Source organism: Triticum urartu, chromosome 7A (genome assembly GCF_056163025.1).
Source record: "Triticum urartu cultivar PI428250 chromosome 7A, HENAU_Tu73, whole genome shotgun sequence".
NCBI lineage: Eukaryota > Viridiplantae > Streptophyta > Magnoliopsida > Poales > Poaceae > Triticum > Triticum urartu.
The window spans coordinates 29423949-29436885 of NC_141879.1; the positions used below are offsets into that span (position 1 = coordinate 29423949).

The following is a 12937-nucleotide window of genomic DNA, read 5'->3' on the forward strand; positions in this document are numbered from 1 at the left end:
ATTGTATTAACCGGAAACATAATACATGTGTGAATACATAGACAAACAAAGTGTCACTAGTATGCCTCTACTTGACTAGCTCGTTAATCAAAGATGGTTATGTTTCCTAACCATGAACAATGAGTTGTTATTTGATTAACGGGATCACATCATTAAGAGAATGATCTGATTGACATGACCCATTCCATTAGCTTAGCACCCGATCGTTTAGTATGTTGCTATTGCTTTCTTCATGACTTATACATGTTCCTATAACTATGAGATTATGCAACTCCCGTTTACCGGAGGACACTTTGGGTACTACCAAACGTCACAACGTAACTGGGTGATTATAAAGGAGTACTACAGGTGTCTCCAAAGGTACATGTTGGGTTGGCGTATTTCGAGATTAGGTTTTGTCACTCCGATTGTCGGAGAGGTATCTCTGGGCCCTCTCGGTAATGCACATCACATAAGCCTTGCAAGCATTGCAACTAATGAGTTGGTTGCGAGATGATGTATTACAGAACGAGTAAAGAGACTTGCCGGTAACGAGATTGAACTAGGTATTGGATACCGACGATCGAATCTCGGGCAAGTAACATACCGATGACAAAGGGAACAACGTATGTTGTTATGCGGTCTGACCGATAAAGATCTTCGTAGAATATGTAGGAGCCAATATGGGCATCCAGGTCCCGCTATTGGTTATTGACCGGAGACGTGTCTCGGTCATGTCTACATTGTTCTCGAACCCGTAGGGTCCGCACGCTTAAGGTTACGATGACAGTTATATTATGAGTTTATGCATTTTGATGTACCGAAGGTTGTTCGGAGTCCCGGATGTGATCACGGACATGACGGGGAGTCTCAAAATGGTCGAGACATAAAGATTGATATACTGGAAGCCTATGTTTGGATATCGGAAGTGTTCCGGGTGAAATCAGGATTTTACCGGAGTACCGGGAGGTTACCGGAACCCCCCGGGAACCATATGGGCCTTGATGGGCCTTAGTGGAAAGGAGAAAGGGGCAGCCCAAGGTGGTCGCGTGCCTCCCCCTTCCCCTAGTCCTATTAGGACTAGGAGAGGTGGCCGGCCCCCCTCTCTCTCTTTCCCCCCTCAAGGAGTCCTATTCCAACTAGGATTGGGGGGAATCCTACTCCGAGAGGGAGTAGGACTCTCCTGGCGCGCCTCCTATGGCCGGCCAGCCTCCCCCCTCTAGTCCTTTATATACTGATGCACAGGCACCCCAGAAACACACAAGTTGATCCACGTGATCTATTCCATAGCCGTGTGCGGTGCCCCCAGCCACCATATTCCTCGATAATACTGTAGCGGGGTTTAGGCGAAGCCCTGCTGCTGTAGTGCATCAAGATCGTCACCACGCCGTCGTGCTGATGGAACTCTTCCCCGACACTTTGCTGGATCGGAGTCCGGGGATCGTCATCAAGCTGAACGTGTGCTCGAACTCGGAGGTGCCGTAGTTTCGGTGCTTGATCGGTTGGATCGTGAAGACGTACGACTACTTCCTCTACGTTGTGTCATCGCTTCCGCAGTCGGTCTGTGTGGGTACGTAGACAGCACTCTCCCCTCTCGTTGCTATGCATCACCATGATCTTGCGTGTGCGTAGGAATTTTTTTGAAATTACTACGAAACCCAACAAGGTAGTCCACGGATTTTCTGGATGTGTAAGGTGCATGGATGACACAACGTATCGCCAGCTAGATAGAGATCTCGGATCTTCGAAAACCGTGTTCATGGGACATCGAAGGTGGCTTCGCGACGATGACCCGTGGAGGAAACGCAAGGATCTGTTCGATGGTGAAATCGAACCCCGAAAATGCCCGCGTACGAGGAGCGGCGAGGAAATAGACAGTTGTTGAAAAATTGGAAAGATTGCCCACTGCCGGGAAAGAAGCAAAAGGTGCCAGAGCCGGGAAAGAAGCGAAAGGCGCCAGAGCCGCTGCTGAAGGTATGGAAAACGAGGTCTGTTTTCTGGGACATGCCGTACTGGAAGATCCACCGTGTGCCACACAGCCTTGATGCCATGCATATCACGAAGAACTTGTGCGAGAGTCTGCTTGGTACCCTGCTCAACATGCCAGAGAGGACCAAAGATGGGCCGAAAGCAAGGGCAGACTTGAAATCAATGGGCATCAGGCAGGAGCTTCACGCTAATGATGATGATGATGATGATGATGATGAGGCGAAGCAGGACACAGAAACTCGTCACAAAGGCAAAAAGGCCAAGAAGACCGGAAGTGACTACCCTCCCGCGTGCTTCACTCTAAGTCAGGAGGAGATCGAGCAGTTTTTCACCTGCCTCGTAGGAGTAAAACTTCCTTACGATTACGCGGGGAAGATAAGCAGATACCTAGACCCAGCGAAGCAGAAGTTCAGCTGGATGAAGTCTCATGACTGTCACGTGCTGATGACGCAGATACTTCCAGTTGCAATCCATGGGATCATGGACGCGCACGACCGTGAAACGCTATTTGGCCTATGCAACTTTTTCGACGTCATCTCTGGGAAGTCGATTGGCGTGAGGCAACTCAGAAGGCTACAGGAAGAGATCGTGGTGATACTATGCGAGCTTGATATGTACTTCCCGCCCGCATTCTTCGACGTTATGGTGCGTCTGCTGGTCCATATCATGGAGGATATCATCCAACTCGGGCCGACGTTCCTGCACAGCATGATGCCGTTCGAAAGGATGAATGGTGTCATCAAAGGATACATTCGCAACATGTCACCTCTAGAGGGAAGTATAGCCAGGGGCTTTCTGACCGAAGAGTGCATCTCCTACTGCACGAATTATCTAGGCATCGAGAACCCCGTTGGTCTGCCCGTCAACAGGCACCTCGGCAGGCTCGCTGGATGGGGTCACCGTGAGGGTCGCCGCGAAATGCATGTCGACTTCGAGGGTCGACTCGCCGACTTTGAAAGAGCAAACCTAGTCGCGCTACAACACATAGACGTGGTCGATCCTTGGGTGGTAGAGCACAAAACCTTTATTGAGAAGACGTACAATGACCGAGGCCAACAGAGGACGGACGGAGATATAATCAAAGAGCACAACTCATGTTTCACGCGTTGGTTCAAGCAGAAGCTTCTGTCGTACCCTTTACATGAGGATTCTTCCGCGGAAGAACAACTCATATTCGCCTTGTCACAGGGCGCCGAGCACAACCTGATGACCTATGAGGCGTACGATATCAACGGCTACACATTCTACACCGAGGACAAGGACATGAAGAGCGATGGTTATCATAACTCCGGGGTAATGATGGAATCCTACACCGGTAACGACAAGGACAGATACTACGGAAGGATCGAGGAGATCTGGGAGCTGAGCTACGCTGGAGAGAAGGTCCCGATGTTCCGTGTCAGATGGGCCAAGAGCGTCCTAAAAGAAGACCGGTATTTCACCACCATGGTTATACTCGAAGCCAAATCCAAGACCACGGGCGCGAACGTCACTGCGAAAAATGAGCCATGGGCACTGGCTTCCCAAGTGGACCAATGCTTCTTCATTACCGACCCGTCAAAGCCCAGTCGTGTTGTCGTGAGGAGAGGCAAAAGGAAGATCATCGGGATGGATGGAGTAGCCAATGAGCAAGACTTCGACAAGTACGGCGACCCGAAGATCGAACATGACAACGACGATGAAGTAGTAGCACACACCACAAGAAGAAGCAGGACCACCCTACCTAAAGGACGTCCGTTCCACAGAAGAACTCCATTTGCGAAAAAGAAAGGCAAGAAGATTGTGAACAGATAGCTAGCTAAGATCGATTGTATTTAAACCGTAGTCTTCATTTCTTGATTGTATTTCATGGGCACTTTTTGATATCATGAATATTTTTAAATTTCACGGGCACTTTTTGAATTCATGAGGACACTCGATCTCGATCCCCCTCCACCGCCGCCGACGAGCACCCAGCCCCCCGCACCCTTGCCCGCTCCACCGCCGCCAACGGGCAACCCCCGCACCCTCCCCCGCTCCACCGCCGCCGCCGATGATATTTTCAAGTAACAAGTTTGAATATATTTTTTACAAAATTATTACTGTTTTTATAAAAATAGTTACTGTTATGATTTAAACAAGTTTGAACATATTTAAACACAAATAAATATCAAACAACAGTTAAAATGCAAAAAAAAATATTGCGAAGCCTGGGAATCGAACCCAGGACCTCATGGTGTGTGTGCTGTGTGCTGACTAGTCGGGCTAGTGGGCGGGTTCTAATGTGGATTGGGTTAGGTGCAATATAACCTGTGCTCGAACTGTAATAAAATTTTTTTAATGGCGCACCGCTGTGGGGTGCGCCATTGCTATCTAAAAAAAAGATTTCTAATGGCGCACCGCTGCGGGGTGCACCATTGCTATCTAAAAAAAGATTTCTAATGGCGCACCGCTGCGGGATGCGCCATTGCTATCTAAAAGAAAGATTTCTAATGGCACACCGAGGTCTGGTGTGCCATTAGTAAGCTTCCCCCTAGCTATCTCCTTCGACCCTCTCTCCCTCGCCACCAGATCCCCATCGATCGACCCACCCCCAACCCAACCCAAGAAGCGAGCGAGCGACCGCCTAGGGTTTCGACCGCCGCCGTCCGCCGCGCCTCATCCTCCCGTCCGTCGCCTTCGCCGCTCCGTCGCCCCGTCGCCCTCGCCGCTCCGTCGCCCCGTCGCCCTCGCCGCTCCGCCCCAACCAAGGTGCTCCCTCCACCCCGCCTGCCCCTGCCGTCCTCCGCCACCGGCCCCCTGCTCTCCTTCGACCGCGGCGAGCGAGGAACCGGACGAGCTCGGACCCCGACCCTGACCCCAACCCCTCCGGTGACCAGGTACCTCTCCTCCTTCCTCCTTCCTCCCTCTCTCCACCATTCCCCATTCCCTCCCTCCCCTCGACCGTGGTAGTCTATGGTTGCAAGATTGGGGAGGGCCTCCTCCTTCCTCCTTTTCCACTGCTGGTGGCAACATCCTCAACCCCCCGTCTTTTTTTCATTTTTGTTAGTTTGATTATCTGTAAATTGATGTGCCATGACCCAGTAGAGGCACATCTGAATTTTGTGTTTAGTTTTCTCACCCCAAATTGCATCCCATGACCCAGTAGACTAGTACAGATGACATGCCATGACCTAGTGCACTAGTAGAAATGTCATGGAAAATTTCACCACCATTCTGTACCATGGTATTTTTGTGATATGTAGTTTTCGATCTGGTTCAGAACTGGTAGGGGTATTCTAGGGCAATTTCCAATATGCAGTGAATGGCAAATTTAGATTCGTTCCACCACAATTTTTCCATTTTGTTTTTAGGGAGAACCAAATTTTGCCGTGGCAAATTCATACATTCTGCCATCACTACATATGAGTTCTTTCTTGCCATGTCGTAGTTGCCATCAATTTACATTTCTGTCATAGTTTTGACGTGTCAATCGCATTATTTCTTCGAGCTGATGCATTGATTATGCCTTTGAGGCAGTTAGTTAACCTCTCACCTATGTTCATGCAGGGATATTATTCTTGGAAAAGCCACTGTTGGTGACGGAATAGAAAGATAAGCAGGTACCTATCTTCAGTCCCAATCTAACAGGGTAGTCCATGGATTCAAACTAGCTAAAGGAGATTCAAACTGCCGAACCTTTAGGTTATCAACTCAACACAAACCAATCCCTGAAAGCAAAAACTCAACACAAACCAAGTGCATTATTTTTGTGACTGTTTTCATGTTTGCAGAACCAATATTTTTGTGCCAACAATCAGTTTACTCCCTCATGCCAACAACCACTCATTTTTCAGTTAACTCCTTACAGTTCAGATCATATTTTGATTGTCAACAATAGTGGACTTTTAAGGCTTTTTTAGAGGCAATACTAGTGGATATTAGGCCTTTTTACAGGCAATAATAGTGGAATTTTAGGCTTTTTTGGAGGAGTGTGTTTCATGCTAGCCTACAGTGATGAATTAGTCAGAATTGTGTATGATTGTGCCTAAAGTAGATAATCTAAAGATACAGACAAAATAATTAGGGGAGCATGTGTGAATCTGAAGTATATTGTCAACTTCCAACATTTGCTCTGTTGTCCATGTGGTTGAAGCAATGAAGTTGAGTGTGTCATTCTTGAGCTGAAATAGAACTTGACAGCCTGTATAGTGAATATATGCAGTGAACAGAAATTGACAGGTTTTCTTGACTGAATCCAGTCCTGTACAGTGAATATATGCAGTCAATATACAATCATTGTAATTTTTGGGAGTAATTTTTGGTGTCAAATCACTCAAGCAGTAACTGAATTTTCAAACTGAACTTGACACAATACTATTCAGTTAATTTGCTTGGACAGTAGTATGTATGCTCATCACTTTATGTATGGTGTTATGCCCTATTATCTCTGTTCAGTTAACTAATGAAGCACTAGGCTCATCCATGGTACAAGTTCACCTGTGAACACTTGAAATTAGTTAGGACATCCCGTACTAATAGATGTAAATTGTGTCCAGTAGACTTTGCAGCACCGGTTTTTCCTGTTTCTAACTCTGAATTTGATATAAACCATACTGTTGGCATAAGTGGTCTTTTGTATATGTGCTGATGCTTTGTTAATATAAAGCTATAGATGATGTTGTACTTGTGATGATGCTACTTGTGATCTTCTGAAATAACCCATTGGCGACTTCATTACGCGGGGATAATGATATTGCAGGTCTCCCAAGAGGCCCTTGAGTTTGCCGGAATGTCGATTAACTTCCGCTCCGGCAAATTCGGGTACTCCATATGTCCTATTTTCAGCAAAGGTCATGCTGAAATTTTCCGTGAATTTTAGCATGACTTTGCTAAAAATAGGACATATGGGGTACTTGCGACTAATGCATGGGCTGGGGTATCTTAGTACTTAGTTAAGTAGGATCAACTGCCCCGCCATTCTTGCTGCATAGGTGGCAATAGAGCCAAGTGATTAGTGCCAAGTGATTAGGCCCAACCTAGGGTGCCTCGGCATCGATAAACCCTAAATGATGAAAACTTAACTTAGCATTTAGGGTGCCTCGGCGTCGACAAACCCTAAATGATGAAACCTTGGCTTCTATAGGGTGCCTCGGTGTCGATAAGAACCTAAATGATGTACGCTTAGGCTTTTAGGGTGCCTCGGCGTCGACAAACCCTAAATGATAAAAGCTTAGCTTTTAGGATGCCTCGGTGTCGACAAACCCTAAATGATGAGACCATGATCTTGTTCCTTGACAATAACCAACTTTTTGACCAAACTTTTTTCCTATTTAGAGAGAAACATGGCCCACAACGATGAGGCCGGCGGTTCGGGCGGCAAGCAATTCTGGGAGCTGTCCCAGGAGTTGGAGGAAGAACCTCACCACTATGAGGACGCCGCGGAAGACACCGATCCTGACTACAAAACCCCTAGTGGCGTCAAGGATGACACCACTGATGATGGCGCCGCGGATACCACCACTGATGATGGCGGCGCATGCACAGATGGCAGCCAACCGAAGAGGCAACGGAAGGACCGGCGCCCGAACGTGCTCGGCATCATCAGGGAGGAATTTACTGAAGTGAACTCCGACGGGCATCCGACGGCGCCCAAACACGTAGTCAAGGGGTACTCGATTCAGTTCGAGTGCATTCTCCGGAGCACCGCCTCGATCAACACCGAGAACCTAAGGCATAAGGACCGAGGGAATTTGCGCAGCCTCCTCTTCACGAAGCTGCACAAATGATACAAGTTCCCCGCTGAGTTCGCAAACACACGCCTCTCGGGTAATAAAGTGAACGGTGCCGCCCTCACGACGATGAGCACGACCCTGTCTACTTGGAAAAGCACGGTGAAGGCAATGATTGATAAAGGTGATAGTTATGAGAAGATCAAGGCGAAATATCCTTTGATGAGCGAAGATGACTACAAGGAGTTCAAGATCAAATGCGGGAGCCCCGCAACCTCCGAATAAAGTCAGTGGGGGAAAGAAATGCGGCAGTTGAACATAGGGGTCCACCAACTCGGTCCCGGCGGTTACAGAGTGGCGGAGCCTGTATGGGACAAGGAGGACGCGGAGCGTGCCGAGCAAGGCCTACCGCCCCGCTTCGAGAAATACAGTGACAAGCAGACCAGGAACTTTCTCAAGGCCCGGTACAAGGAGGACCCGGTAACAAAGGAGCTTACCACGGATCCGAAGACCAAGGAGCTTGAGCTTGTTCTGGTAAGGAATACACCCCCGCGTAATTAGCTCCATATGGTTGCATTCTAATTAATCCCCAATATTTCTAAATGGTTCACGTTCCTTCCGCAGGACAAAGAAAGCAGTAGCGTGGGGTCGTCTCAGAGCTCCCCTTTCGACACCCCTTTGAATAGGGCATTGAACGTAATGAAAAACAGGGATAAGCTCAATAAGCCGACGTCAGCTGGTCGTGTGGCCGGCAAAGGCTTGTCCACAAAATGGTCATCATACTATGGCGCTGGTGGGCGAAAGGAGAAAAAGACCAGCTCGGAAAGCCAGTCGCGCGAGGTTGAAGCACTCAAGGTGCAAGTGGCGCGGATTCCGGAGATGGTCCAAGAGCAAGTGCAACAACAACTGGGATCGACGCTTACCGGCATTATGCCTACCTTGATTCATGGGATAACGACGTGGATTGCGGGTGGCCAATAGGGGCCGCCCCCGATTCCCAGCTTCACGGCCAGCAACTCACACAACGCGCAGGCGGCGCCATTGGTGTCTCCGGCGGCGGCGGTATTGGTGTCTACGGCGGCGACGCCATTGGTCTCTCCGACGGCGGCGGTATTGGTGTCTCTGACGCCGGCATTGGAGCTTAATGCACCCGGGTGTACGCCGGCCGCCACCTCGCCAGCAAGCGGCCCCTCCGTCAGTTGCACGCCCGCCGTTGGCGGTGCCTCGACATTAGCCGAGCTCGACGGCATCACGGTAACTAAGCCTCTCGGCCGAGGACTTCATCTCCTTGCCTTTGACTGGGCATCCCTAACGCCCTACATGTTTTCGCAGGGCGCCGCTAACGTTCCTTGCACTCTCCTGCACTTCGTGGGCGGCGAGTTGGTCGATGTCGCCAAGGGCAGAATCGTTCAACCGGGCAACCCCGTGTTCCACGGTAATCCGATGCCACCCACAATGTATAGGGTTGAAGTGGTTCGGGTGCTGCCAGGCTGCGACGAGCTGTTACCTCCGATTCGACCCACTGGGGCCGACGAAGAAGATGAGATGACCCTCAGCGCCTGCGTAAGTTGGCCTCTGCTTTGGCCGAAGAGCCAGATTCGTTTGGGGGCGGGGGACACCACCCCACAGACAAGACCGCCAGTCGTGCCGGCGCCAAGCCATGGCAAGAACGCCGCAACGCTACCGGACATGCCGGACATCCCTATGGCACAGGATCCGGACATGCATATGGCACAGGATCCGGACGACAACGACAACGACGATGGTACATTTACCAACGTCGATAAGTACTTTGCCGAACATGGGTACGGTGACGAGTTCTGCGGGCCTCCTACTCAAGAACCCAAACAAGACGACCGCGATCTAGCTGGTACGACGGAGAAACCCAATTGCAACAGGCGTCGTCTGGCGTTCAGTTCTCAAGAGACGCCTCTAGCTGCCGCCTTCACCGAGGCTCAGATAGCGGAGGTGCCAAATATTATCAGCCCCAACACACTCAAGAAGGCGGTCTGTGAGCAGAACTCGGTCCCATTACAACAGATCAAGAAGAAGGGCCGGAAACGGCCGACTAAAAAGGCCGCCGGTGCGAGCCAGCCGGCACCGAGTAGGATCCGTGCTCAGGACGGGCCACCTTCACCTAAGGATATCTCAAGGAGGGTGCATGTGGCGGGTAGGGCGATGCTACCGGCAAATATGCTCAGTGCTGCAACCGGTGCTATGCGGAGTCTGCACGACAGTGTTTTTCTTTGGAGAAGCGGCGTCTCAGAGAGAATGATGTAGCATACCCGGTTTTCGTGGCCAAGGTGCCAGAGGGCAAGGGCTTTGTGGATGGCGCCATCGGGGGTACGATCGTCCTGCGGTTTGATGACATCTTTGCTATGTTCAACCTTCATCCGCTGCACTACACCTTCGTTCGGCTGTTTTCGCTCAGTATGGAGATGCGGATCATTAGAGACAAGACCCCGGACATCGTGATCGTCGATCCCTTCTACATGCGTGCCAAGCTCTTGAGCAGCGCTGGGGACGGCCAAGTCGCGAGTTCACACCTCGAAGACGTCATTCTGGCAAACCCAGATAAGGATAACTTCCTTGTGCCTTACTTTCCTGAGTAAGTCATCCCTTAACCGCCCCGTAACATATGATTTCTTAGATTTCGATCGTTCTTTTTTTTCTAACATTCCATGTTCTGTGCAGTGACACACATTGCACACTCATCCTCTTAAGCCCGAAATATTCCATGGCCACGTATTTCGACCCAAACCGTAACTCCAAGATAGACTACACAAATATCAAGAAAGTTCTTGATGATGTTCTCCCTGGCTACGCCAAATCTGGAGGCACCTTCATCAGGGCAGTTCGTAAGTACGGCAAGCACGTGTTCGCCCACAATACGACGTTCTGCTGCGTCAAGCAGCCGCCTGGCGGTCAGAAGGATGCCTACTACGCCCTCCATCACATGCGGGCGATCGTAAGGGACCATCATCACCTTCTGCTACCAAATAATCTCAAAGATTGGGCCCCGAGCTTGTCGGCAATCCAGGACGCAGACATTAGACAAGAATTCTTTCGCATCCAGTCGGAGTTTGCGAACATCATCCATCAAGATGTCCTTCATACCTCGGGGCAGTTCTTCCTCAGATATCAACCGTCCAACATTGAGATAGACGGAATGCTACAAATGCAGGCTGACAACGCCCGCAATTTCATGACCATCACGACAGACGGCGGCTTCATCCACGCTCTTGTCCATGAGTTGAGTCGAAAGTAGTGATGAGTAGTTCTGAAACATTGATTGGCTCATGTTGTAATTAAACTTTAATGAATTGTATGTCTCTTTGGTTTGGACAGTCGTTCAACTTAGATGTAATCGATGCTATTTATTAGTAGGACCATGAATCGTGCTATTAATGTCTTGCTTTTCTCTTCCGATCCTTTTGTTGCATACTTATATATTGCTTATGTATGTATTGTCTGTTGTTTGGCTTGTGCATAGAGATGCCGTTGTATGTCGTGTACAAGGGTAAGGTTCCCGGAGTCTACGACGACTAGGAGGAGTGTCGGAGACAGGTTCATCGTTTCAGCGGTAACAGTTACAAAGGGTACACCACTAGGGCAGAGGCCGAATCTAGATACGCCCGCTATCTAGCGGGAGAGAGGAGGGAGCGTTGGAGGAACCGGATGAAGACCAGTTTGATCGCGATGATGCTCATCGTGATGACCGCAGCTCTCTTCTATGTGATGGTAGTTTAGATGATTGATATCGACTTGTAATGTGAAGACAAACTCGATACTCGCGGTCTCGAGACTTGTAATGTTTTATCTTTGTTCGGTCTTTTGAATTCGGAGACTAATATGATGAATTGTATTCGGAGACTAATCTTCTATTGTATTCGATGAATCTACTGTTGCTGTGTGCTACTGTCTATATTCTATCAAATAATATATTTTGTAACCTGCGCAAAAATCAGAAAAGTAAAAAAAAAACAAATATTCATACTAATGGCGCTTCACCACAAGGTGCGCCATTAGTATGCCAAAGGATACTAATGGCGCATCAATACAGAGTGCGCCATTAGTATGCCAAAGGATACTAATGGCGCATCAAGACAGAGTGCGCCATTAGTATGCCAAGTATACTAATGGCGCATCTATCCACAGTGCGCCATTAGTGTGCCAAAGCACATGGTTAAATATGGCCCCTGGGAGGCACACTAATGGCGCATGGTGTTATATACTAATGGCGCACTGGATGGTGCGCCATTAGTATACCAGATACTAATGCGCACCAGTGGTGTGCCATTAGTAAAAATTACTAGTGGCGTGCTACTAATGGCGCACCGGTGATGCGCCATTAGTAGGCAAAACCGGTGCGCCATTAGTAGGCCTTTTCCTAGTAGTGGGCAACGCATCAAACGGCGGGGTCGGCCTCCGGCGTCGGCGGAGTCGGCGTGCGCGGGCTTGGCGGCGTCGGAGCGGCTTTTGTGCTGAGCGGCGTCTGTGCAGCTTCTATGTTGCTGGGCATCGTGGAGGCAACACCGCTCGGGCTTGGCGGCGGCGTCGGTGTGGGCGTGGGAGTTGGCGGCGCCGTCGACGGCAGCTGGTTCAGGATGAGGCCGCACTCTGCCAGGTACCATGCCTTGAGCTAATCATTGTTGCTTTAGAGCATGTCCGCCCCGCCCATCAGGAGAGTCAGGTCGGTGTTCTACTTCTTCGGGGCGACGTTGGTCCGGAGTAGGTCGAGCTTGACGGCACTGTTCGTCATCAACGCCGACCATCGCGCCTTGGTCTTCTTTACACGCAGGGTGGCCCAGGCCTTTGCATCGGCAAGGCAATGTTCAATGGACTCTTGCACTCGCGCGGTGGCTGAGTCGGCGCGCTTCCCCTTCTTGGCCCCTTTGTTGCTTTCCGGGTGCCCGTCGCCCGCGCCCGGCATTGGCGCGTCCGACTTGTAGGTCTCCTTGGCCTTGGCGAGGGTGCGTCGGGTATCCGCCCACTTCTCGCACTCGTCGATACGCTTGAAGACGTGGAGGTACTGGAAATCTTGGTCACTGCTGTCCTGACGATACATGGTGAACATCCGCGGCAGTTGCGCCGAGGAACAAACAGTTGGCGGGCGCGCACACGGCGAAAAAAAGTGGGAGACCGACGTGCCATACCTGATCCTCCATGCTAGCACCGCTCTCCGGGCAAGCCGCGGTCTCCTCGACGATCGCATGCCATTTGTTGCATGCCGTTTGGATGAGCCCCCAATGGTTCGCCACTGCCTTCGATCCGCGCTG

At 50.2% G+C, this 12937-nt stretch overlaps 1 protein-coding gene across 1 annotated transcript in view; it reads right to left on the reverse strand.

Annotated features, from left to right (window-relative positions):
• The window catches only part of LOC147957263 (uncharacterized), a 28927-nt gene extending 16635 nt beyond the window's left edge, over positions 1-12292 (reverse strand). Inside the window, exon 1 of the mRNA XM_087531623.1 lies at positions 12073-12292. Within this exon, the coding sequence (XP_087387749.1) occupies positions 12073-12292 (220 nt within the window). The remainder of the gene's footprint in view (positions 1-12072) is intronic.
• Positions 12293-12937: the final 645 nt, after the last annotated feature.